A 27213-nucleotide genomic window follows, 5' to 3' on the forward strand; every position below is an offset into this window, starting at 1 on the left:
TACACGTGTGTGTGTATACACGTGTGTGTGTCTATACACGTGTGTGTGTATACACATGTGTGTGTGTGTATACACATGTGTGTGTATACATTGTGTGTATGTATATATTGTGTGTGTGTATACGTGTGTGTGTATACACATGTGTGTGTATACACGTGTATACATGTTTGTGTGTGTGTATACATGTTTGTGTGTATACATTGTATGTGTGTGTGTGTGTATAAGTGTGTGTGTGTGTGTGTGTGTGTATACATGTGTGTGTGTGTGTGTGTATACATGTGTGTGTGTGTATACATGTGTGTGTGTGTATACATGTGTGTGTATATACATGTGTGTGTATACACATGTGTGTGTATACACATGTGTGTGTATACACATGTGTGTGTATACACATGTGTGTGTGTACACATGTGTGTGTGTGTACACATGTGTGTGTGTGTACACATGTGTGTGTGTACACATGTGTGTGTACACACGTGTGTGTGTACACACGTGTGTGTGTACACATGTGTGTGTGTGTATACACATGTGTGTGTGTATACACGTGTGTGTGTGTGTATACACGTGTGTGTATATACATGTGTGTGTGTGTATACACGTGTGTGTGTGTGTATACACATGTGTGTGTGTACACGTGTGTGTACACATGTGTGTGTACACACGTGTGTGTGTACACATGTGTGTGTGTGTGTATACACATGTGTGTGTGTATACACGTGTGTGTGTGTATACACGTGTGTGTGTATACATGTGTGTGTGTGTATACACGTGTGTGTGTGTATACACGTGTGTGTGTGTGTATACACGTGTGTGTGTGTATACATGTGTGTGTATACATGTGTGTGTGTATACATAATGTGTATGTATACCTGTGTGTATACGTGTGTGAGTGTATACGTCTGTGTGTATGTGTACATGTGTGTGTGTGTATGTCTCATGTGTGTGTGTGTGTATGTCTCCATGTGTGTGTGTGTATGTCTCCATGTGTGTGTGTACGTGTACATGTGTGTGAGTATACGTGTACATGTGTGTGTGTGTACGTGTGTACGTGTACATGTGTGTGTACGTGTACGTGTGTGTGTGTGTGTGTGTGTGTGTGTGTGTGTGTGTGTGTACGTGTCTACGTGTCTACGTGTACATGTGTGTGTGTGTCTACGTGTACATGTGTGTGTGTCTACGTGTACGTGTGTGTGTGTCTACGTGCGTGTGTACGTGTGTGTGTGTGTGTACGTGTGTGTGTGTGTCTACGTGTGTGTCTACGTGTGTGTGTGTCTACGTGTGTGTGTTTGTGTCTACGTGTGTGTGTTTGTGTCTACGTGTGTGTGTGTATACGTGTGTGTGTGTGTGTATACGTGTGTGTGTGTCTACGTCTGTGTGTGTGTGTGTGTGTCTACGTGTGTGTGTGTCTACGTGTGTGTGTGTGTGTCTGTGTCCCTGTGTGTCCTTTGGCCCGTGACTCCGCCTCAGGGAAGGGGGGGGGGTGGGTGGTGAGGTGGTGGGAAGGGGGGGGGGGGTGGTGGGAAGGAGGGGGGTGGGGGGAAAGGAGGGGGGTGGGGGGGAAGGGAAGGGGGGGGAGGTGGGGGGGAAGGGAAGGGGGGGGGGTGGTGGGAAGGAGGGGGGTGGGGGGGGAGGTGGTGGGAAGGGGAGGGGGTGGGGGGGAGGTGGGGGGAAGGGGGGGGAGGTGGTGGGAAGGGGGGAGGTGGTGGGGAGTTGGGAAGGGGGGTGGGGGAGGTGGGAATGGGGGTGGAGGTGGTGAGGAGGTGGTGGGAGGTTGTAAGGGGGGAGTGAAGGGAAGGTGAAGGGGGGGTGAAGGTGGGGGTGGAGGGGAGGTGAAGGGTGGGGGTGGAGGGGAGGTTAAGGGGGGGGTGGAGGGGAGGTTAAGGGGGGGGTGGAGGGGAGGTGAAGGGGGGGGTGGAGGGGAGGTGAAGGGGGGGGGTGGAGGGGAGGTGAGGGGGGGGAGTGGAGGGGAGGTGAAGGGGGGGTGGAGGGGAGGTGAAGGGGGGGTGGAGGGGAGGTGAAGGGGGGGTGGGGGGGATGAAGGGGAGGTGGGGGGTGAAGGGGAGGTGGGGGGGGGGGTGAAGGGGAGGTGGGGGGGGTGAAGGGGAGGTGAAGGGGGGTGGAGGTGAAGGGGGGGTGGAGGTGAGGTGAAGGGGGGGTGGAGGGAGGTGGAAGGGAAGGGAAGTGGAGTGAGGGGAGGTGAGGGGTGGGTGAGGGGAGGTGAGGTGAAGGGGGGTGAGGGGAGGTGAAGGGGGGTGAGGGGAGGTGAAGGCCGCTCCCTCACCCGTCCGGCCGCTCACTCACCCGTCCGGCAGCTCCCTCACCCGTCCGGCCGCTCCCACGTGGATCTGAGGCGGGAGGCAGCTTGTTGTGGCCGCTCCCCCGCTGTGTCCCGGGCGCTCGCTCGCTCCGCTGACTGTAGCGGCGCCGGGGGGGGGGGGGGGTGGAGGGGAGGTGATTTGAAGGGGGGTGAGGGGTGGGTGAAGGCCGCTCACTCACCCGTCCGGCCGCTCCCACGTGGAACTGAGGCGGGAGGCAGCTTGTTGTTGCCGCTCCCCCGCTGTGTCCCGGGCACTCGCTCCTCTGCTCACTGTAGCGGCGCCGGGGGGGGGGGTGGGTGGAGGGGAGGTGATTTGAAGGGGGGTGAGGGGTGGGTGAAGGCCGCTCACTCACCCGTCCGGCCGCTCCCACGTGGAACTGAGGCGGGAGGCAGCTTGTTGTTGCCGCTCCCCCGCTGTGTCTGCTCACTGTAGCGGCGCCGGGGGGGGGGGGGGGTGGAGGGGAGGTGATTTGAAGGGGGGTGAGGGGTGGGTGAAGGCCGCTCACTCACCCGTCCGGCCGCTCCCACGTGGAACTGAGGCGGGAGGCAGCTTGTTGTTGCCGCTCCCCCGCTGTGTCCCGGGCACTCGCTCCTCCGCTCACTGTAGCGGCGCCGGGGGGGGGGGGGGTGTGAAAGCGCGGGAGACACGGGGAGAGGAGGACGTGCGCGCGGGTGTGGAGGCTGATTTCGGGGAGGAAGAGGCGGAGGCGGAGGCGGGTATGTGAGCCCCCCCCCCCGGGTTATACAATGCTGCTAATGTACACACCCCCCCCTACTGTGTGAGTGTGTGAGTGTGTGAGTGTGTGTGTGTGTGTGTGTGTGTGTCCCTGTGTGTCCCCCTGTGTGTGTCCCTGTGTGTGTCCCTGTGTCTGTGTTTGTGTCCCTGTGTGTGTGTTTGTGTCCCTGTGTGTCCTTTGGGCCGTCACTCCGCCTCAGGCCAATGAGAGGTGTGCGGGGGCGGCCCAAGGGACCAATGAGATTTCCCCTAGGGACACCGGACATCCAGCAGGCAGGCTGGCATGCATGCATGCAGGCATACAGTGCTTTCACTAATATAGTATAAGATAGATATATATATATCTATATATATAGTGCAGAATAAATGCGTTCTGTATTAGGTATCGATATATATCTAGTGCAGAATAAATGCGTTCAGTATTAGGTATAGATATAGATATATATATATATATATATATCTATATCTATATATATAGTGCAGAATAAATGCGTTCAGTATTAGGTGATACCTTTTTTATTTTGACTACCAATTTTTGTCATAGGACAAGCTTTCGAGAGTTTTTCTCCTCACTATCGCAACTGAACTAACACAGCCATTTCCGTTATATATATATATATATATATATATATATATATATATATATATATATATATATATATATATGTGTATATATATATATATACACACATATATATAGCGCACGCCAAGAAAGCTGCCTGAAGACTCCTAAAGATACCATTTGGTTTTTATACCCTTCACTTTGAACTCTAAGTTTGTTGTTGTTACATGGATATTTGATTTTTATATATTTTTTAATTGTTTATGTGGTGTATTTCCTAATTGATTTGATCTGCATGGTGCACTAGCAGACACTATATTTCTACCATTTTTGCTATTGGTTATTCATTTCATTATATATTGTTGACTCCTATGGAGTCATTGTTAGTGCCCTAGTGCTGTCTTTTCCTCTCTGTGGATATATATATATATATATATATATATATATATATATATATATACGTGTGTGTGTGTGTGTGTGTGTGTGTGTGTGTGTGTGTGTGTGTGTGTGTGTGTGTGTGTGTGTGTGTGTGTGTGTGTGTGTGTGTGTGTGTGTGTGTGTGTGACATGAATAGGTGGAATAGTGTAAATAAGTGTAATCAAAATATAATGTAACATTATATTGTACTTATAAAACCTGCTTTCTAATTAGTTATAATTGAGTGTGTAAAATGTACTGATTGTTTTAGATACACCGGACCATGCACCCATGTGATCCACAATATAAGGGATGCTGATGGGTGGGTGTATTCACAATTGAGACATGTTGGTGGTGTCTGTGGTTTATTTAACAAGCTTTCGCCAGAAATTCAAGGTTGGAAAGTTTACTTAAGAAGCAGAGGGAGCTGTTTATCATTGATTGTTTATCAATGCTATTAGCTGCAAACAGTGGTGAAAAAAACACCTGATTACTCAAAAGAAAAATCCAATGTATACCAGGAGGATATGTCTCCATTGGCAAATCTGGTATTCTTTTTAGCACCAGCTTTGCAGAGAGGAGACTTTTTGCTTAGGAACTTCCACTCTTTGAAATGGAAAATGTGTTGTGTAAATGTAATGTTTCATCCCCCCATAAACAATCCCAAGGCAATATTCATCTAACTCTTAGCTACCGAGGCATGTTCCAACATATCTCTTTCACAAGGAAAGTGCTAGTGACAGTAACAGAATTGATGAAAGGGCCCCAAACATACAGTATGTCAATACATGGGCTGAGAGAAGGAGCTTCTCAGTGAATAAAGACACTGACCTGGCACTTGGGCAAGTCACTTTATCTCCCTGTGCCTCAGGCACCAAAAATGTTAGATTGTAAGCTCTACAGGGCAGGGACTGTGTCTGCAAAATGTCGGTGTAAAGTGCTATGTAAAACTAGCAGCGCTATACAAGAACAAACAACTGCAGTATTATTATTATTATTATTATTATTATTACTAACATGGTCTTGTTGAAAAAGCGATGATATGTAAGAAATATACGGGAAAATGAAGGAAGCTGAAAGTGACAGACTTGATTCATGTGATAGAGTGGAAGATTGATGGGATTGGTGTGTGAGACAGGGAGATGGATATTCAGGGGCATCTTGTCTTTGCTTGCATTTGTCAAACACGGCTCACTAATAGCATTCCCGTCATTTTTCACGGATCCCTGAAGTACAGTATGCAAATGACAGAAGGATACGTGTTGTATTGCACACCCAGAGCAGGAATCACATTGGAGCTATAGTAAATAAGGAGGGGTTTTGAAACGTGTTGTTAAAGTTGTTAAGACCGCAGTTATCCTCAGTTTTTACCTTCAGGCAGAAAATGTAAGGGAACGGGCAGTCATTTTTTTTCTCAGCGTAGCCTATAATGCAGGGGTGGGCAACTCCAGTCCTCCAACAGGTCAGGCTTTAAGGATATGACTGCTTCAGCACACGTGTCTCAATCAGTGGCTCAGCCGAAGAGCCTGCTTCAGCACAGGGGGCCCAATCGGTGACTCAGCCGAAGAGCTTGCTTCAGCACAGGTGGCTCAATCAGTGGCTCAGCCGAAGACTCAGTCACCTGTGCTGAAGCAGGGATGTCCAGCCCTTGAGGGCAGGAGCTGCGCACCCCTGCTATAATGCGTTGCTGGCTCCTTTTTAACAGCAAAGGGTTAAATTCATTTTTGCCACGTGAAATCCGTTATTTTCAGAAGGGATATTTTGTAAAAGCAAAAAGAAAAATAGAAACAAATGGATGGATCACTTTATCACGTGCAGTAGTGAGGGATCCCCATCTGTCATTTCTCCTAACATATACCACTGACCCAAAGATTCCTCAAGATGTTAGGCGTTAACACACACAATGGCCCTTATTCTGTAAGGTGTGGTAATCGCAGGTTACGTGCTATCGCAAAAAAAGCCCCATTAAAGTCAATGGGACTTACCATGCGATAGCACGACATCTGTGCTATCACACCTTACAGAATAAGGGCCATTGACTTGAATGGGACTTAACACCCATTCAGGTGTAGGGTTTCCAGGCGACTTCTTCAAAAATACTGGACACAATGGTGGGAGGTGTGACGCGCTCGAAACATACACACACCCATCTCCGCTCCATGCAATCTCCTCCTCTCCTTGGCCCCACCTACAGGGCTCCTGACACCACCTCCTGATTGGCTGCATTACCCATCAATAGCCAATCAGGATGAAGGAAGCTGTCCAGCCCCCTAGCAACAGCCCTGCTCAGGGGAAGTCCCGCGTCCCACTAAGCCGGTCAGGTCACTAAGCTCAGAGAGGTAATACCGGACACATACATGTCCAGTATTACCGCTAATTTTTTTATTGGACAGTGTGTCCAAATACAGGACAGTCCGGTTCAATACTGGGCTCCTGGCAACCCTATGTAACAGGTATGTAAACCCGTAACAGAGCTTGACAACCCCAGTGTAATTTCTCTTTGTCTCTATGGTAAGGAGGACCACCGCCTCCTGTGCTGGCGTCTCACTAGCCCCGTACCCTTATCTCTGTATCAGATTTTGTCTTTATATTTTTACATTGAATGTTATTCAGTAAGGAGCCACATATGCAAACAGTTCTTTATTGTAATAGAATAGTAATAAAAGATGACCTAAGAGAAATTATTTTTGTGTCTTTTTTTGCAATAGCGTGCAGATTATCCTAATCATAGATAAACCAGTAAAGAATGGTTTCCAGACTAATCACTGTAGCACTGAAGTGGTTAAACACACACACACACACACCTCCCCTCCCCTTTGTGTAATGCAGTAGGTGCTTTAAGCAGTTCCAGCCAAACTCCTGATGACAGCACTTCGGTATGGAGCGCCTTGCTCTCCCCACCTCCTCTGTCTCTCCTCTGTCTCTCCTCTGTCTCTCCTCTGTCTCTCCTCTGTCTCTCCTCTGTCTCTCCTCTGTCTCTCCTCTGTCTCTCCTCTGTCTCTCCTCTCTGCCTGTCTGTCTTCTCTGTCCTCATGGTACGAGGTGGTGGTTTAGTGGGGAGAGGTTTATTGAAGGGAGGAGGTAGGGCTGCGTGATCTGTGTTGTTTGATAACACGCCGGCAGATATTAAAGCAGCTGAGCTTCTGAGCAGGAGCTTATCTGGTAGCACTTTTGGAAGACTCTTAAAGTCTCAAATTAAAACCCACAATGACCACCAGCAGGAGTCATCTGTTACCCTACTTCAACACTTATTAAAATGTGCATTGCTGTTTGTGGGGTGTGAAGTAAGAATGCAGACTGTGGGAGGCTGAGTAAGAGACATGCCTGTGGGAGGCTGAGTAAGAGAGACGCCTGTGGGAGGCTGAGTAAGAGAGACGCCTGTGGGAGGCAGAGTGAGAGAGACGTCTGTGGGAGGCTGAGTGAGAGGGACGCCTGTGGGAGGCCGAGTGAGAGAGACGCCTGTGGGAGGCCGAGTGAGAGGGACGCCTGTGGGAGGCCGAGTGAGAGGGACGCCTGTGGGAGGCTGAGTAAGAGAGACGCCTGTGGGAGGCTGAGAGAGTGGGATGCCTGTAGGAGGCTGAGAGAGAGGGGCGCCTGGGGGAGGCAGAGAGAGAGGGACGCCTGTGGGAGGCTGAAAGAGAGAGACGCCTGTGGGAGGCTGAAAGAGAGAGAGACGCCTGTGGGAGGCTGAAAGAGAGGGACGCCTGTGGGCGGCTGAGAGAGAGGGACGCCTGTGGGAGGCTGAGAGCGAGGGACGCCTGTGGGAGGCTGAGAGCGAGTTGACGCCTGTGGGAGGCTGAGAGCGAGGGACGCCTGTGGGAGGCTGAGAGCGAGGGACGCATGTGGGAGGCTGAGAGCGAGGGACGCCTGTGGGAGGCTGAGAGCGAGGGACTCCTGTGGGAGGCTGAGAGCGCGATGCCTGTGGGAGGCTGAGAGAGCGGGACGCCTGTGGGAGGCTGAGAGAGCGGGACGCCTGTGGGAGGCTGGGAGAGAGGGACGCCTGTGGGAGGCTGAGAGAGAGGGATGCCTGTGGGAGGCTGAGAGAGAGGGACGCCTGTGGGAGGCTGAGAGAGAGGGACGCCTGTGGGAGGCTGAGAGAGAGGGACGCCTGTGGGAGACTGTGCAACTGGCTGTTGTAGAGTGATATTGCCAACAGTATAAAAACTTTCTTTTTTTATCCAGGTGCTGTATGTTAAATTAGCTGTTAAAGTGCAAGGTTTAATCATGCTTGTATTGTTCTACTGTGAGGTTACTGCCTTGTCACAAGGTGTAAAAGACTCACCCAAACTCTTTTGAACCAGCCCTCTTGTTATTTAATCTTTTAATGGGACAGCTCTGTTTATCTTGCTCCAGTGCGTCTAATTCCAGTTTTAATGCAGTTGAATGGAATTGCAACACATTCTTAATTTGTATAGTGTCCTTGTAAAGGTTTCAGATCTCCTGACCTAATTTGGATTTTGATTCTTATGGGAACTAAGCAGTGTGTGAATCAGGATTCCATGGTGCGTTCTAGCAGTGCTGACAGCAAAGGCTGGGCTAGATATTAATAGCCAGGTGACATGGACTATTGATGTCAGCCTTCACTTTGTGCGATAATTATAGACTTTACATTTTACTGCCACCTTGTGGGAAAGACTGAGAATGTATTTGATCACAGGAATTTCACAATTTAATTATAGAGTCCCGTAACCAGGTAAGCTACCTTACCTGTGTTAAGACCAAGAGCCAGATTTGCACAATGTAGGAGATCTGCGTGTCTTTGCAATGGAGAGTTGAGTCATAGTAGTGACTTTATGGCCTACGATTAGTTTTATAACCTATAGAGCACTGTTTTTTTTAACAATTTTTGTGATATGCTGCGGAACCCCAACCTTCTCTAATAGCGTGTCCCAGATCATAGCGCGTCTGAGATTAGATGCATTGTAAGGAAGCCCACCCCTCTCTAATAGCGAGTTTGAGATCAGATGCATTGTAAGGAACCCCAACCCTCTCTAATAGCGTGTCTGAGATCAGATGCATTGTAAGGAACCCCAACCCTCTCTAATAGCGCGTCTGAGATCAGATGCATTGTAAGGATCCCCAACCCTCTCTAATAGCGCGTCTGGGATCAGATGCATTGTAAGGATCCCCAACCCTCTCTAATAGCGCGTCTGAGATCAGATGCATTGTAAGGAACCCCAACCCTCTCTAATAGCGCGTCTGAGATCAGATGCATTGTAAGGAACCCCAACCGTCTCTAATAGCGCGTCTGAGATCAGATGCATTGTAAGGATCCCCGACCCTCTCTAATAGCGCGTCTGAGATCAGATACATTGTAAGGAACCCCAACCCTCTCTAATAGCGCGTCTGAGATCAGATGCATTGTAAGGAACCCCAACCCTCTCTAATAGCGCGTCTGAGATCAGATGCATTGTAAGGATCCCCAACCCTCTCTAATAGTGAGTCTGAGATAAGATACATTGTAAGGATCCCCAACCCTCTCTAATAGTGTGTCTGAGATCAGATGCATTGTAAGGAGCTCCAACCCTCTCTAATAGCGCGTCTGAGATCAGATGCATTGTAAGGAACCCCAACCCTCTCTAATAGCGTGTCTGAGATCAGATGCATTGTAAGGATCCCCGACCCTCTCTAATAGCGTGTCTGAGATCAGATGCATTGTAAGGATCCCCAACCCTCTCTAATAGCGTGTCTGAGATCAGATGCATTGTAAGGATCCCCAACCCTCTGTAATAGCGCATCTGAGATCAGATGCATTGTAAGGATCCCCAACCCTCTCTAATAGCGCGTCTGAGATCAGATGCATTGTAAGGATCCCCAACCCTCTCTAATAGCGTGTCTGAGATCAGATGCATTGTAAGGATCCCCGACCCTCTCTAATAGCGCGTCTGAGATCAGATGTATTGTAAGGAACCCCAACCCTCTCTAATAGTGAGTCTGAGATAAGATACATTGTAAGGATCCCCAACCCTCTCTAATAGCACGTCTGAGATCAGATGCATTGTAAGGAACCCCAACCCTCTCTAATAGCGTGTCTGAGATCAGATGTATTGTAAGGATCCCCGACCCTCTCTAATAGCGTGTCTGAGATCAGATGCATTGTAAGGAACCCCAACCCTCTCTAATAGTGAGTCTGAGATAAGATACATTGTAAGGATCCCCAACCCTCTCTAATAGTGTGTCTGAGATCAGATGCATTGTAAGGAACCCCAACCCTCTCTAATAGCGTGTCTGAGATCAGATGCATTGTAAGGAACCCCAACCCTCTCTAATAGCGTGTCTGAGATCAGATGCATTGTAAGGAACCCCAACCCTCTCTAATAGCGCGTCTGAGATCAGATGCATTCTAAGGATCCCCAACCCTCTCTAATAGCGCCTCTGAGATCAGATGCATTGTAAGGAACCTCAACCCTCTCTAATAGCGCGTCTGAGATCAGATGCATTGTAAGGAACCCCAACCCTCTCTAATAGCGCGTCTGAAATCAGATGCATTGTCAGATGCATTTATACAATTTTCACATGACCTGAAAATTGCAGGGAACCCTTTAGGGATGCCCGGGGAACCCAAGGGCTCCTAGGAACAGTTGTTGAAAAACACTGCCATAGTGTAAGCATTGTTTACACTGTATGTGTTTTATTGTTTGTCTGAACATTCTTTATTCTTGTGATACTGTTCTGTACTAAAGCATTAATAGTACTGCTACTTTATTATTTACAAACCTGTAGCTCCCCTTTCCCTCGCTGTTATTTTAGCAGACATATTGTATAACCTTTTCTAAAATGAGATCCAACGATGTCTGCCCCAGTGTTTAATAGCTTTGAAACGTAGATACGATATCGTTACTATAGTGTTACTTTTCTAAGGCTCTTCCAGCCCTGGTGGTATGTAATATGCCGTATGGGATGGACATATCTGCACAGGTAGTCCTCGCTATCCTACGTTTCACTTTACAACGAATGGCATATCCAACGCACCCCTATGCGCTGTTTTTTAACGCCGGAATGCGTTATCCGACGCTCAACGCCACTGATTAACATGGGACTCACTTTACAACGGTTTCACTATCCAACGCTACTTCTGTTGGATAACCGATGACTGCCTGTAACATTATTACCCACACATGCGTGTTGGCTGCAAAGTGCTTCTCACATGGAGAATCTGGTGATGCAATTTCCTGCTCTGTGACCAGTGTTGTGACTACAGATTCTATTCGGTCTGGATTGTCCGCTGCATTTATTGTCATTGTTATTATTTCTGTGACGTGTACAGCGCAGTGACTGCAGCAAAAGGGAAGTTAGACATGAGAGACGCAATGAGTCAGAGACTGAGCAGGTTTAATACCCATCCCTGCAGGCATCTCCAGGGGTATTCTGAGGCCAAACTACTCCCACACAAGAGCGGGTTTTGCCTGGGAAAGCTGCCACATCCCACAGCCTCAGATGGTATTTTCCCAGACCGCTAACACCTGCTGCTTGTGGAAACTTTTGCAACCCTGTATCCCGCTCAGCACTTGGCTCTTCCCTGCCCTCACTATCATCCCGTCACAGAGTGGAGAGTATCCAATGAGTAAATCACAGGGCCCTGATTGGGAAGGTGATTATGACATTGGCTGTGTAGATCAGTTGTTTTCAACCTTTTTTTTTTTTGGTTAAGGAACCCCAGAATGAGTTTGTAACATTCTGGGGAACCCCAACCCACCCCCAGTCTCTGACCTCCCCCGCACCCCCTTTGCCTCCGTCTCTCGTGTCCCCCTCTCTCCGCCCACACTCTCCCCCTTACGCTCCCTTTCTCCCTCTCTCTTCTATACACACACATACTCTCCCCGTCTCACTTACAAACACACACACACACACACACACACACACACTTACTCTCCCACTCTCACACACACACACACACACACACACACACTTACTCTCCCACTCTCACACACACACACTTACTCTCAACCACTCTTTTTTTACACACACTTACGGTTCCCAACTCACTTACACACACACACTCTCCCCCACTCACTTACACACACTTACGCTCCCGCACTCAGTTACACACACACACACACTCTCCACCACTCACTTACACACACACTTACTCTCCCCCACTCTCTCTCACTTTAGGGGAGCTTCCGGCGCTGAGCGCGCGCTCTTACCTGATCCTTCCTTTCCCTCCTGGCACCGACATGAGCAGGGAAAGGAAGGATCGCAGTGACCAGACGGCTGCCATTGAGCTCAGGCGCTGCCGGGTCACTGCTGCATGGGGTGCTGCCGCGTCGCCGGGCCTGGTACAGCTAGGAGAGTTGTCCCGGCTCTCCCCCCCCCCGGTGGCCGTGGAACCCCTGAGTGGTGCTTGCTGAACCCCGGTTGCAAATCACTGGTGTAGATGGATACGGGAAAATCAAGAACTTCTATATAGCAATCTTCTGGGAGCGCCTTTTATTTTATTACTTTTTAAATATAGATGGGTTATTCATCTATGTTAGGGGTGATAAACACCTGTCCTCAACCCCCCCCCCCCCCCCCCCCCAACAGGTCAGGTTTTCAGGATATCCCAGATTCAGCACAGGTGGCTCTTAGACTGAGTCTCTGATTGTGCTGAAGCTGGGATATTCTGTGAAAACCTGACCTGTTTGGGGGGGGAGCGCTTGAGGATTGGAGTTGCGCACCCCTGATCTAAGTGACACTAACTAATGGGATTGCTCTATTTTCCAGATTTCAGGTAATATGTTACTGTACTGATAACATCCTCTTGACTCAGACCATTAGGCCGGTCATTATCACAGTGATCCTGCCCCACATGTACTCATTTCCCGTTCCATGTCTCCACAATTCATGGAATTATAAATGGTATATTTGCATTTCAAACACACTAATTGATTAATTGATCAGACACAGGTTCAGATCACCTTCCTGTTATGTGATAAGAGACTTTCCCCGCTCTCTGTAACTATCAGGAATGCTGCATGTGAACCACCCGTATTTAGCACACAAGGAAGCTTTCAATAACTGTTTTAACTCCTCCTCTGCCAATTACTTCTGCTGTGACAGGTCTTTTATCCGTGGTCCGCCCGCACACAGAAAGTATCTGTAGTACATTAATAGCTCAGAAACCTCACAGCTCTCTAACAGAGGCTTCAGATGCATATTACTACATGGACTGCACGGGTAATCCATCTTCAGCACATGTATAGAGTTACCACTCACCCCATGCAAAGGAGGTTAAAGTCAATGTTACTTACGATTATCAGCAACACACACATACCTGTCAACATTCCTTCCACACAATAGACATAGGTGAAGCATACTGGGTAACGTGTTGGTTTTGACTATACTGGCTTGTTCTATTCCTTTCTTAGGCCACTTGCAGTCTATGTGATCTTGGGCAAACCACTTTATCCCTCTGTACATTCCCAGGATATACTTAACATTAGGTGTGTATTTGAATGTATATACTTGCATCCATCCTCTTGTCATTTTTTTTTTATTACAATGAGTTTGAGTTGCCCCGATGATGGTGACCATGCATGTGACGTGTATCTTTGTGCTTGCAGACAGAAGTGAGCCGTTCATGGGAAGAGGATCCCAGCCTGTGACATCCCCGCGCCGGAGCTGTAAGGTAAGTCTTAGGACCCACACATAATGTGCGTGCAGAGAGAAGGGGGGGGGGAGGCTCATGAGGCAGAGAGAAGCATAGAGATGGGACGAGAGAGTTGATGTAACCAATCAGTACAACAGGGTTGGAGTTGGTAGGATAAAGAGAATGCTAACCCAGCACCCAAGACACAAGCCAATGCTGGAAACCAAAACTACTGTTTCTTTAAGAAAGCAAGACAAACCAACCAGATCGTTTCAACATAAAGCAAATTAAATACATTAGGATAATATTGTTGCTTATTTAGGTGTGTGTAGAAATATAATTTATGGGTGCCATTAGTGGACAAGTGGCAGATATCCTGGACTCCGGTTTGAGGTCCAGCATTAGCTTCACATGTTTGTCACGGGTTACCTTAATTGCCCTGTACTTTAGAAGAATTACCACTACAACAGAGCAAAGGTCTGGGTATATTGTGAAAGCCAGTAGCTTCCTTCCAACCTGCTCTGAGAGTGTTGTTTGGTGTGGTGTAGCCTTGTGAAATAAAAGACCTTGGGCACGTCAATTTATCTCCCTATACCTCCTGTACTCAAATTCAATTGGCTTGTTACCAGAGGCTGAAATAATCTACAGTAGTGTGAAGAAGCAGCTCAGTATTGTATTAATGATGTAAATATGCATTATATTTTCCACTCTCTACTTCAGGTAACACTCTGGACTGTTCTCGTGTCACTGCTGCTGCTGTCAGTGATGATAACCGGGTCCCCTGCTCCAGATTTGAGAATGGAGGGACAAACTAGCCCAGAGCCAGAGTCTGACAGTATGGGGACGGCTAGCACAGGTAGCCTGGACCTGATACCAGAGGACAGCATAGACTTAACCCTCAGGTCCACTTGGAGATCTCATTATGGTGAGTTCAAATTTTAGCAGGTGATGAAAGCAGAGCTTTGGTGGTTATAAGAGGTGACTGGGGGATTGGGGCGGAAATATGAGTGCGAAATGTTGAGATTCAAAGATGTAGGGATGGAGTGCAGTACAAATACACCAACATACTGAAATGAAGTTAAATACTGAGATGTAGGACAGCGAGGAGGCAGTGTGAGCACAGCAAAGAGCCTGGGAAACAAGAGCTGAGATTTACTGTTAGTGAACGGCGGGAGGAAACCTCGACAGAGCATTGAAACCAGGTAAACAAGAAATAAGAGTGCGGTGAAGAAACAGAAAGGAGGCAGGCTAGGTAGAATTTAGGACTTTGGAGAAACAAGAGATGAGTGAGGTATACGTTACAGCGGAGGAAGCAAAGCCCGGGAAAAAAAGGAGACCAGAGTAATACGTAGGAAATCAAGATAATATAAAGAACAAAATCGCTCTAACTGATAAGGGGCTAATGGGTGCCACCTAAGGATTGAGTTTACATAGAAGCTGATAATAACATATAGGTAGAGAAGAAGAGAAGAAGAATCCTTTTTAAGTGCACTCCTAAATATATAATCCTCTAATGATTGATAAGATCACACCCTGGTATACAGAGGTATGCAATGGTAAATACAAAACGCCAGACAATCACATAGAATCATACACATAACATAGCTACAGGTAAACAGTCAGAAGACAAATCTTGTGTAGTCCCATCTGAACCCTTAAGTGAAGGGAGTGGCTACTATTTAGGTGGTCTGACTAATTTAGTCCGGTATATATCAAAATAGAAAACACTCCAAAGCGCAAACTCCCCTCAAGCATAAAAACAGAAAAAAACATACATAGTGCAGATGTGAGTAACAAATGTCAAATGTAAATATTAGAATTAGTGAGTGCTCACTCACGTGGTGGAAAAGGTTTTCAAGCGTTGTATATAATATCCGGATCAAAGTTGGCTCAGACAAGAACTCTCCCGAACATGGAAGGAGGAAAAGGTATAATGGTGTAAAACCATGTAATGATAAAGATAAGTAAGAGCAGTGAGCCCATTCAACACCCATGCTGGAAATAGAGCAAAAGCAATTTTGACCACTATGGGTCTAGCAGCAACAGCTCCCGGTCAGTGATCAGCTGGCAGCAGGTTCTCCTGTGTTTGTACGGCAGCAGACGGTGGTGCCTCACAGCAGCACTTGCGATGCTCCAAAGTATTCAGGGACCACCCTACGCGTTTCGTTCGGATGCCGAACTTCCTCAGGGGTGCAAATGAACTACCCAATCCACTTATTAGCATTTATGCTTACTTATATACTCATGTGTATTCCTCATGCAATTGAAGACACTTGCTGCTATGCAGTTTGCATGAAGCTACTTTGATGGATTTATAATCCCCTCTATACACTCCGCTATTTATGGACTGGTGTTGCTAATGATTCACACTTCCTATATAAGTTTTTTCCTTGGTACTATGTCCATATATCGTGAGTGGACCAATTGACTGTGAATTCAAAGGGAAGCTACAGTGTAGAATGTTTTCTATTTTGCTATATACCTGACTAAGTTAGTCAGACTACGTAAATAGTAGCTACTCCCTTCACTTAAGGTTTCAGAAGGGACTACACAAGATTTGTCTTCTGACTCTTTACCTGTTTGATACCGAACTCTAACGAATATAGCCTACACCAGTAACCTCACCATTGTTATCTTTTTTGTTTTATTTGTTCATTTACTATTAAAAAACACCTTTTAATCACTGTAACCAGTACCCTTCACTGATACTGTATAATTAATATGTATCTATGTTATGTATATGATTTTAAGTGATTGTCTGGTGTTTTGTATGTACCATTGCACACCTCCTGTATACTAGGGTGTGATCTTATCAATAATAAGAGGATTGTATATTTAGGAGTGCACTTTAAAAGGATTCTTCTCTCCTTCCCTACCTATATGTTAATACAGGGGTGTGCAAACTCTTCCCCCAGCGCCCCCTGCCTGCTCTCTCCTCCTGCTCGCGCCCCCCCACCCCCCATCCCCCGGCTCCGGTCCAGCGTCAAATGACGCCGCGGGGTCATGTGATGTCACATTGCCATAACAACGCGATGCCGCATGACCCCGCGCGTCACCCGACACCAAAGTAAAGGAATTTACAGAGGCCTGGCACGGTTCCAAGGCATTTCATTTAAATGCCTTCGGGGAAGCATAGAGCCTCTAACTGCCGTGCCCCCCCCCCCTCCACAGAACGCACCCCCCACTTTGTGCACCCCTGTAATACATAGGAATAAAAGAGAACACAATGTAATGCTCATTAAAAATTATGGTTACTTTATACAGCAGAGAACACAACTGCTGATGGACACAGCGATGAAGACGATCTTCTGCTTCGGTCAGAGCGCTCTCCTGTAGACCCTGCGAAAAACAAGAAAAACAAGAAGTCCTCAGTCCGTCGAGGTGTGAGCGGCTGCCGCCTGCGCAGTCTGCCCGTTAAAGTCAGAGACTTGGCGCTGGGATATAACTCAAACGAGATTGTCCTATTTAAGTACTGCAGTGGAGCCTGCCAGCGGTCCCGCAACAATTACGACGTCACCCTCTCCACCCTGCTTAAACAGAAGGTTATCACTCCTGGCCCTCGGGAACAGGTCAGCAGTCACCCCTGCTGCCGCCCTACACAATATGAGTCTGTCTCCTTTTTGGACATACAGAATATCTGGCGGACAGTAGAGAAGTTGTCTGCAGCTGAGTGCGACTGTGTGGGCTGATCCTTGCTCCCAGCCAAGAGAAACAAGCAGGTGATGCTGGCTTATGGCTGCTGGCACAGACCAAGAGGCATGAAGGCTGAGGAGGTGCAGCAGTCTGGTGACCATGGGTGGATGCCACAGGTGGTACATGGCATTATTCAAGGGGGCAGTAGGTGCCTGGAGCGCAGGGCAAAACATAGATGGGGGGAGGAGGGTGGAAGCGATTGACTGATCAGATCTATGGTCCTTCTGAAGATTCACCGCAACTGAAATTACCATACTGATACCAGGCCAAGTCTACAAAATGTCATGTTTGGCAGAGCATGAGGATTCTCTGGGATCTTTTTTGCCATTGAGGGTGCAATACTGCTCTTTCATCCTGTGAAATACTGAAACGGATTTGAAGATCATGGCACAAATGCAGGTTGTAAAACGGGTCAAAAAGTAGAGCTTTCGCTCCCATTGGATCCCAGAGCCTGCTTTGTACTGTGATCGTGTAGGTATTTTTCAATGAGAGCTTTAATACTTATAAGGAGACAGTACATGCGGGCGTTGCGTTGTATAGCACAGAGATGCAACCACATCATGGAATTGCCACATCAGGGAAATAGGGACTCCTGTTGTGTTAAAGAGAATATTGAACATTTCCTAAGGAGAACAAAATATGGAATTATATTATGAATGAGTTATTTTCGTAGAGTGCTTCAAATGTACACAGCGCTGTCACATAGTAGATTATGGGTACAATGAATCCTTGTGTCAAAAAGCTCATAATGTATTGTTTTATACCGGAGGCGCAGGAGGTAAAGAAACATGTTAAGGTTACATGGAGCTGGCCTTTCCTGGAGCATCATATATCCTTCTCTGCAGCTTGCACATTGATTGTGGCAGCTATTCATATCTAAGACTATTACTAGGGACAGCACAACCAAGGCAGCATCAGAGCAGGGTTATAGTGAGTATGGGATGCTGGGAAGAGTCGAGCTGTTTTTACCACAGACAATTAAATGTTCCCCTTCCTGTTCATAGTTTACAAAAAAATATGTTTCATTTCCTGTGCACGTCAGAATCAGAAATATCACAGTTGTCAGTGCATCAGGCATATGCGTTAATGCCACAAAAGAAAAATAGACTGGAGCAATGCAAGCAACCTTGGGGTAAAACACTGGGGTGGCCAACACTCATGTATAGTCATCAAAATGTAAAAAGTGAACCCCCCTAGGGGTGGTATAGAAAAACTTAGTAGGGCTCTACTCACAAATCTTTCATCATGCAACTTTTAATGAAACATCAGACGTTTCCGGTCATCACCTGATGAAAGTCCTTTTTGGCGCTGAAACGATGTGTCATTAAACGTTGCATGCTAAAAGATTTGTGAGGAGAGCTCTACTAATATTTTCTGTACCACTCTTAGGGGGTTAACTTTTTATATTCTCAGTGCTTGTTATTTATTCTTCTGTTCCTTGGTCCACTGAAGCTTTGTTCAGGTGGCTGGACTGAAAGATTCATGTAAGATTAAGGACCAGATATTGGGGACTTTTTCTGGCAGACTTGCTGTACAGATGTGACCAGTGCTATGAGACCAAATAGTAACGTGAGACATTGCAATATAATGTCACGGACTTTCTATGTGATAATACTGTTACAATATAGCATGCTGCAATGACCAAGTGGCATGTCACTTCTGAACAGTCGCCCCACTTAAAAACCAGTTTGCAATACAGTAGCTCGATTCACAGCTGATCTAGTTATCCTTCCCGCAAATGAAGTTGTTTGCTAACTTTAGAATGATTAATTAGGGCCATGATAGAGCACATTAAGTAACAGAGGTCATGGTAGTGAGTCAGTCAATGTGGTAAGAGACGTTGGCGTTACAATCTATAATATGCAAAATCTAAGTGCCTGGCTCACAAAACCTCAACTGCTGCCACATTGCAGGCTGCATTTCGGTAATAACGGAAGGGGGAAAGAGATATCTAAAGGTCTCTACTTTTAGGTAATCTACTCCAGTTACCAAAGATGTGGGAAAAATTGGTTTTGAGACATTTAAAGTAATTGTAGTGATGTTCAAGCCTTTGCAGAAGAACTTAGCTACACAATCAATGAGCCTTCCTTATTTCACCAAGATCAGTGTAAAAAATAAAAGTTGGTTTATTGTGAACTGGTTGACCTTTTCCCATCTGAAATAAGATACACAGCAGTGGGAAGACTTGAGAGCTGCAATTGTGGTGCGCACAAGCTCTTGGGAGCATATTTTGGCATTTACACAGTTGCAGTGGTTTACGTTGTTGTTAGAGAAAGTGCCGGCTTTATAATTATCTTGACTCCCTCTGGTTATATAAGGAAGGAACCAGAGGGAGTGGATCTTTTAGATTTGAATGCTGTGTCTCTGGCTTAGCTAGTGTCTTGTTAGATGTGATGCAACTGTTATAGCAATTCTAAGCTAGACATCATCCTGCTCCCAATATTTGACAGTCATTGGATATGGAGAGTTTTCCCTGCACCAGTACTGTTCTCCAAAGAGCCTAGTTGGCATGTGAAATGAAAGCAATGTGGGTGTTTAGCTATGTGGAAAGGCAGGTTATGTAGGACCTGTATCTAGGTTTTGGAGGACACACGGATACATGGTGGAAGCACCCCCCAAAGTGTACAGTGACATTACTCTAATGTCACAGCTTGAGGCTCCAACTTAGCTGTGATGACACATTGCAGCTTATCAGTATCTGATGATTGGGAACAGAATTCCGTAGAGAATAATCAGTATCTGATGACCTGAATACAACTGATGTATAGTATATGTAAGGGCGTAAGACTTTTATAGAAAAAGGCAAGAGGAGTTAATAAATGTACACACAAGGAAACAATATCTACTCTGCGATAATATTAAGGAAATATACTGCAGGAAGCATCTCTGATAAACGCTGGACATTTGGACCTTGTGCTTCTTCATTTTAATGACAAGGATCTGCAAGTGACCTATATTGGATAATTACAGTAAGCACTTTACACACAACCTTCAGCCCCATAGTGTTGCAGCAGTAGAATTGCAGCTCTCAGAGAGCATGCAGTTAAGAACACAATACATGATGGTGCTTGTACTTTTTACCATACATTTCTTGGACCCTTGAATAATTGACAAGACTCTTCAGATATCTGCAGATCACCTAGGACATAAAGAGCAGAGAGAAATACACTAACCTACAGTATGCAGCCTATGGAATAAACTACAGTACATGGAACAAAACACTACAGACCACTGGACAAGTTATTCTATAACTTAATTCAATTATTCCCTCATGTTCCACTTATTTAGCACAACAGGCTATAAAAAAAGACAATAGTGGGTTTGAGTTACCATCGGTTGTTTTACTTTATTTATTTTCTTCATGTTACAGATGGCATTCTTGGGATGTTTTCCGGTCCACTCGGGCAGAGGAGGGGTTAAAGTAGCCATACCAACCACTTCATTTTTCCCCCATATAACAAATTAGGGAACAGCATTGGAAACCACATTAGCAAAATGTCAACCCTTGGCACGTTTATCTCATGGAACAGATAAAGTATCAGTGGCTTTCGCCACACTCACAGCTTTTGACTGTTGGTTGTTGCTGTGGCTTTTAGGGAAATGGGTTTGGGACATTGCAGACGTAAAGACATGCAAAGTAAGGTTTTATTTTCCCTTATGACAATGCCTCTCAAAATGTGTTGCACACCAACAAAAGTACCTCGGGCTCACCAAAAGCATTGTATATGAGAAAACAAACGCGGGGATCCACTTAGCTCTGGTATCGGAGCTCGATCCAGCAATAACTGCCATTGAATGGTAGTGAACACTGGATCGAGCTCTGATACTTCTTATCTGAGCCTAGCGACCCCTCCAAAGTGTGATGGGATTATTATTATTACTATTAATTAAATCTTTTACATTACATGGAAAACGGAAAAAAAATCAAGTGTATTTACAGATGCTGTTCTTATTATAGCAAGTAGTAAAATGTAGTAGCAATTGCTTTATTTCAGCTTGTTACAGTCTTCAATAGGAACCTTAACTGATTTAATTATTGATAAATCTTTAGGTGTGCTTCAGTAAATGGATCTATAGACTGAGAACCGCTAAGGAGATCCAGTTTTGAGGAACCCGTACATGCGCATGAGCTAATATTACAGTTACAGTGCAGCGCGCGCGGTGTGCAGCACACAGGAATGTTACAGTGCAGCGCGCGCGGTGTGCAGCACACAGGAATGTTACAGTGCAGCGCGCGCGGTGTGCAGCACACAGGAATGTTACAGTGCAGCGCGCGCGGTGTGCAGCACACTGGAATGTTACAGTGCAGCACGCGCGGTGTGCAGCACACAGGAATGTTACAGTGCAGCGCGCGCGGTGTGCAGCACACATGAATGTTACAGTGCAGCGCGCGCGGTGTGCAGCACACAGGAATGTTACAGTGCAGCGCGCGCGGTGTGCAGCACACAGGAATGTTACAGAGCAGCGCGCGCGGTGTGCAGCACACAGGAATGTTACAGTGCAGCGCGCGCGGTGTGCAGCACACAGGAATGTTACAGTGCAGCGCGCGCGGTGTGCAGCACACAGGAATGTTACAGTGCAGCGCGCGCGGTGTGCAGCACACAGGAATGTTACAGTGCAGCGCGCGCGGTGTGCAGCACACAGGAATGTTACAGTGCAGCGCGCGCGGTGTGCAGCACACAGGAATGTTACAGTGCAGCGCGCGGTGTGCAGCATACAGGAATGTTACAGTGCGGTGCGCGCGGTGTGCAGCACACAGGAATGTTACAGTGCGGTGCGCGCGGTGTGCAGCACACAGGAATGTTACAATGCAGTACGCGCGGTGTGCAGCACACAGGAATGTTACAGTGCAGCGCGCGGTGTGCAGCACACAGGAATGTTACAGTGCAGCGCGCGGTGTGCAGCACACAGGAATGTTACAGTGCAGCGCGCGGTGTGCAGCATACAGGAATGTTACAGTGCAGCGCGCGCGGTGTGCAGCACACAGGAATGTTACAGAGACTGCCCTGCCCGATAGAGTTTACAATGTACGATTTTGGAGATAAAGTGACTGGCCCGAGGTTACAAGGAGCCAACACCGGGAATTGAACCAGGTTCCGCTGCTTTAAACTCAGTGTTGTTGTCAGCGGCGGATTTTCCGCCGCCCCTAGGCACTTAGTTGTTGTGGTCGCCTCCGTGTTCCCCCCCTCCCCCCACCCCTCCTGCCTTCTGAACCGCAGTGTCAAATGACGCGCGGGCGTCGCACGGCATCGCATTGCCATGGCAGTGTGACGTCACGGTGGTGATGAATGACGCAGCGGTTCAGAAGGAGGAGGGTTGCAGGTCCCGAGAGGCCCGAGAGCAAGGCAAAAGTATATGGGGGCGGACCCCCAAAATGTTGCCGACCCCAGGCCTAATGGGGAATCTGCCAGTGGTTGTTGTTTGCCGTCAGTGTCTTTACTCACTGAGCCACTCCTCCCTTAAAGCAGCAATTTACCCCTTTCTCCCCCCCCCCTTTCTACCCCTCTCTATCCCCCACCTCTCCCCCCCTTCTCCTCCTCTCTCTCCCCCCTTCTCTCACTCTCTCACCCCCCCCCTTTCCCCTTTCTCCCCCCCCCCTTTCCCCCCCCCCTTTCTCCCCCCCCCTTTCTCCCCCCTTCCCCTTTCCTCCCCCGCTTTCCCCCCTCCCATTAGTAGTTTTAATTACAGTTCCTAACTCATGCTCTGTAGCTGACCCATGGTCACCTCCCAATAGCATTGCAGCTCTTTACCGGCTGCTGGCGCGCGCCCCTATGGGCCCCCACTACTTAGCGGTGTTGCGGGTGCAATGCAGGGCAGGAAGACATCTTCCGACCCATTTAAGTGAATGGTCCATAAGGGATCATCCAAGTCAGGTACAAAGAGAAATAAACGTGTATTGATGCTGTGAGCGGAACCTCCGGAGAACATTCCTGGCCTGCACGGAAGATTCCACTGGACAATGGCACAGTCAGCTGAGGCATAGGGAGGCAAAGTAACTTGCCCTAACTTACACAATGAGACGGAATAGGTGACGGAGGATGGGCGCCAACCCCCCAAACTTGTGCATTCACTTTAACCACTACACCGCACCACCACAGACTTCTTCACTTCCCGAGAATGGCTGCTTTAACCCCGTAATAGCCACAATGCCTCGCTCTTTGCGACATTCATATCAGCCTATTTATTACATTTAACTTATTTATTTATTTGTGGGGTTTTTTTTGTATGGATTTTTTAAATTCCCCCCCCTCCCCGCCTTTAAAGAAAACTATTTATTACTTAGTGTTCTCTCTTAATCTCTTGTATGTATTGTGATATTATTATTATTATTTTTATTATTATTGATAATTTAAAGTCTATACTGGCAAAGAGCCAGTCTCCCTTAGCACCTCTGATGCCACCGAGGCAAAGGGGTTAAACCAGGGGTGAGCGATGCCAGTCCTCAAGGGCCACCAACAGGTCAGGTTTACAGGATATCCCTGCTTCAGCACAGGTGGCTCAATCAGTCCTTATTTCAGCACTGGTGGCTCAATCAGTGGCTCCGTCTTTGACTGAGCCACTGATTGAGCCAACCGGACCTGTTGGTGGCCCTGGAAGACTAGCGTTGCCCACCCCTGGGTTTAACCCATTCAAGGCCTCTCTGGCACTGAAGTGGTTAAACCTCACTACATGTTTCAGTCTTTAAAAACAAATAAAGATATTGTCAAGTATGATTTTTTTTTTTTTGTATTGTTCCTATTGGTAATCTTAACCTTATTTACTGTTTGGTTTTTTTATGCAATAAAACTCTATTTTTGTACAGCCGCCTTTTTTTCTGTAGAAATAAAGTTGAAATAATTATTTGTGTGGGTTTTTTTATTTTTTGTCTTTTTATTTGTTCAAACAGTTATCTAGAGACGAGGGATCGTTTATCTCACCGCTGTAAACAGACGTTTTGATGTATTAGCCCCTTAGGCTCATGAACAAATACATGAAAAACGGGTGGAAAAACGTCTATGAACTTGTGTGCATCGTTGCTTGCTTGTCTAATGCAATCCACAAGGAAATACCTATCTTGTGTTAATGTGACACTGCACTGGGGATTTGTAATCATATGCAAGTTAACCAACACCAATATCGTTGCCCAGTACAATGATTGGGATGAACACAAGTTAGTACTGTCTGTTTAAGATGCCTGCGTGCCCTGGTCTGTCTGTTACAGATGTTACAAACTGCTATGTTTGCTTCTATTCACCATCAAAATAGTATGTCTGAGGGTTTGTGTTTTAAAAAAGGCAATGTTGATAAAAACCGTACGGGGGCTTCTGTAAGTCTTTTACTCTTAGCGGTGGTTGAATTGGTTCCGCAAAAGTAGTTCTTTGTATCGAAAAAGGAATCTACTTTGACTAAACACAGACCTACTTGGGCTACATTTTGAAAGAAGTATTTAGTCTGTAAAAATTTTTTTTTAAACAACTCCTTTTTTTTAAAAGTTGTACGTTTGTGAAAACAAAACTAGTAGTGTTCTGTGCATAGTATTATCACACTTTCACCATTGGCTGTCACAGACAAATGTGCTTTAGTGAGTGACTGTCACTTTGGGACTACAGTCCTAGAGAACTGGGCTAGCATGATGACTTGGAGTTAAGTTACAAGTACTGCTTGTATATGGCTGCCATGGTTTAAGGCCCCAACTGAATGAGATCAGTGGGTTTGTAAACCATATTTCAATCGAGAAGGATTTTCTGAGACCGTTAATACTAAGTATGTTGAGCATGGTGGCTCTACCCTATAAGCAGATTAAGTGGTTGCTTTGGACCCCCACACGCCTGCACCCTTCCAATACTGTGACCATCCCCCATCTCAATTAACATATTGGGTGCCCGCCCCCCCTTGCTCAACAAGTGCCCATGGCTGGAGTGCTTGGTCTTCTTAGGGCCCCAAAAAACTTAGAGCTGCTCCTGATGTTGAGAGTGACCTCCGAATGAGTGAGTCTGAAGACGTCTTCCCTGCTCTGGAGAAGACTAGTGCCATTTCTTTGAATAGAGCTGAACTCCTCTCCGGCCTGGGAAATATATCTTCAGAGCATGTTAAATAAGAGCCATTGAGTATGGCCTAAAGGACCTTGTATCTATCCCAAGCATTATGAGCAGGCACACGCATTTGAGCAATTTGCTCTCGCTACTTCTGGCTGCTCCACCATACACAAGTCACCGGCTTAAATCAAACAAGATCATTTGTATACACCTTCCAGCAGAGTTTGTACAGAATGTCAGCTGCGTTTCAAACCCGTGCACCTCCTGAGACAGTGATTAATACTCTGGGGCCCAGATCCACCAAAGGGTCCTAAGCTTTAGCACGACTTTACTCTTATCCACATTTACAGCTTAGGGAACATACTCTACTTAAGTTATTTATAGGCAGAATAAAAAAACTCATTTCTGCACACTATTTCAAGCCCTTTTTTTCTATTCTTGATATCATCTTGTTCTTGGCAGTAAGAGATTTCTAGAAGGGAAGAGTTTTATTTTGATTTTCTCAGAACTGGGAATCCAGGCGTTGCCAAGTTCTCCCCTGTGCTGAGCCTTACTGGGAATAAAGAGTTCCGCCCATTTATAAACTCACTGTAAATTCTCACAAGTGCTAATAAAAACACAGGAAGATCTGTAGCAAGCAGACTGCATTAAATTGTGCAGTCTTCCCATTTCCCAAATGCCAGAAATACTTCTCGTTTACAAATTGCTTTTCTGTTTCATAATTGTCTGGATCTCACATTTAACTCTGAAAGATTCCAGTGTTGTTTTTTGGGGGTTTTTTTTTTCGTGTTGACTACTAGTTTAAAATAACATTTTCTTAGGTTCTTAACCCCTTTGTTACCAGAGGGGACAGCAAAACATTGTCACGCAATAAGCTGCAGTCCCCTCCGCCGATGAAGAGATTAAAGTGGCCAACCTGTGTCCGCTGTTGGGTATACACCATACTATACGGTCCTAAATTAGACCCACAGACAAGAAAGTTCGGTCTTGGTGTAGCCCAATCACGTGACCTGCTCCCACTACTCTTGTCTCTGGGAGTTGAGATGGAACAGGATCTCACCCTATTTGAGTTATTTATGATGCTGGCTCAGTAAAGTTATTTATCAAGTCTAACCGGCTGCAAAACGGGGCAATAATTATACACCCCAGTTTATCAAAGGCAAAAATGAGTTTAAATGAGAATGTTTGTTTTTCTTTGATGAACCTTTTTGCCCCTATTTTGCAGCTGGGAGACTGTGACAAACAGTTAATTTCATCTAATTTGAGTGGGCTGTGAGGTTTGCTACGGGTCTGCAGATTTTTGCAAAAATGACATTGCTTTTATAACATTTTAGATCAGACAGAGTCATCCTTAGGCCTCGGCCATGTTCCTTGCTTGCTGGCGGAAGCGCGCTCCCGCTCAGCATTGAGCCCCTACAGCCGCAATTAGAGCGGTTTTAGTAGGGGCTCACCTACGCTTCTGCAAGCGCGCGGAAGCGCGGGTCTTAGGGGAATTTAAAATTCCCCCGCTTGCCGGCGCGACAGGCCGGTCACGTGAGCGGTTCGCCCAATGAGGGCGAACCAGCTCCGTGACGTCACTGGCCCGCCCCCAGCCAGTGACGTGTCCGCCCCCTGACGGCCCGCGGACAGCGCGTGCGGTAAGCAACCGCAAGGCCAGGGAAAGCACCCGCTTTCCCTGCGCCTCAGCGCGCCTCAGCACGCCAGCAGGGAGCCTGGCCGAGGCCTTATTCGCAACAGAAACAACATTGAAAGAAAAATGAAGTCACGCTTTGGGCTTTGAAAATGCCCCAGTACCCTCTAAATCCAGGAACAATGTGTTAAATTGTAGCAAAGATAATCCTCCAGCTGGAAATAGGTTTACTTGCCACAAAGAAAATAAACAAATGTGAACATTGGTAGTTT

At 46.7% G+C, this 27213-nt stretch overlaps 1 protein-coding gene across 1 annotated transcript in view; it reads left to right on the forward strand.

Moving 5' to 3' along the window:
• Positions 1-22882, forward strand: part of ARTN (artemin) — a 40567-nt gene extending 17685 nt beyond the window's left edge. Inside the window, exons 3-5 of the mRNA XM_075616105.1 lie at positions 13578-13642; positions 14324-14528; positions 16868-22882. Coding sequence (XP_075472220.1) covers positions 13578-13642; positions 14324-14528; positions 16868-17292 — 695 coding nt within the window. The 3' untranslated portion in view covers positions 17293-22882. The remainder of the gene's footprint in view (positions 1-13577; positions 13643-14323; positions 14529-16867) is intronic.
• Positions 22883-27213: the final 4331 nt, after the last annotated feature.

Source organism: Ascaphus truei, chromosome 10 (assembly GCF_040206685.1).
Source record: "Ascaphus truei isolate aAscTru1 chromosome 10, aAscTru1.hap1, whole genome shotgun sequence".
Classification (NCBI taxonomy): Eukaryota; Metazoa; Chordata; class Amphibia; order Anura; family Ascaphidae; genus Ascaphus; species Ascaphus truei.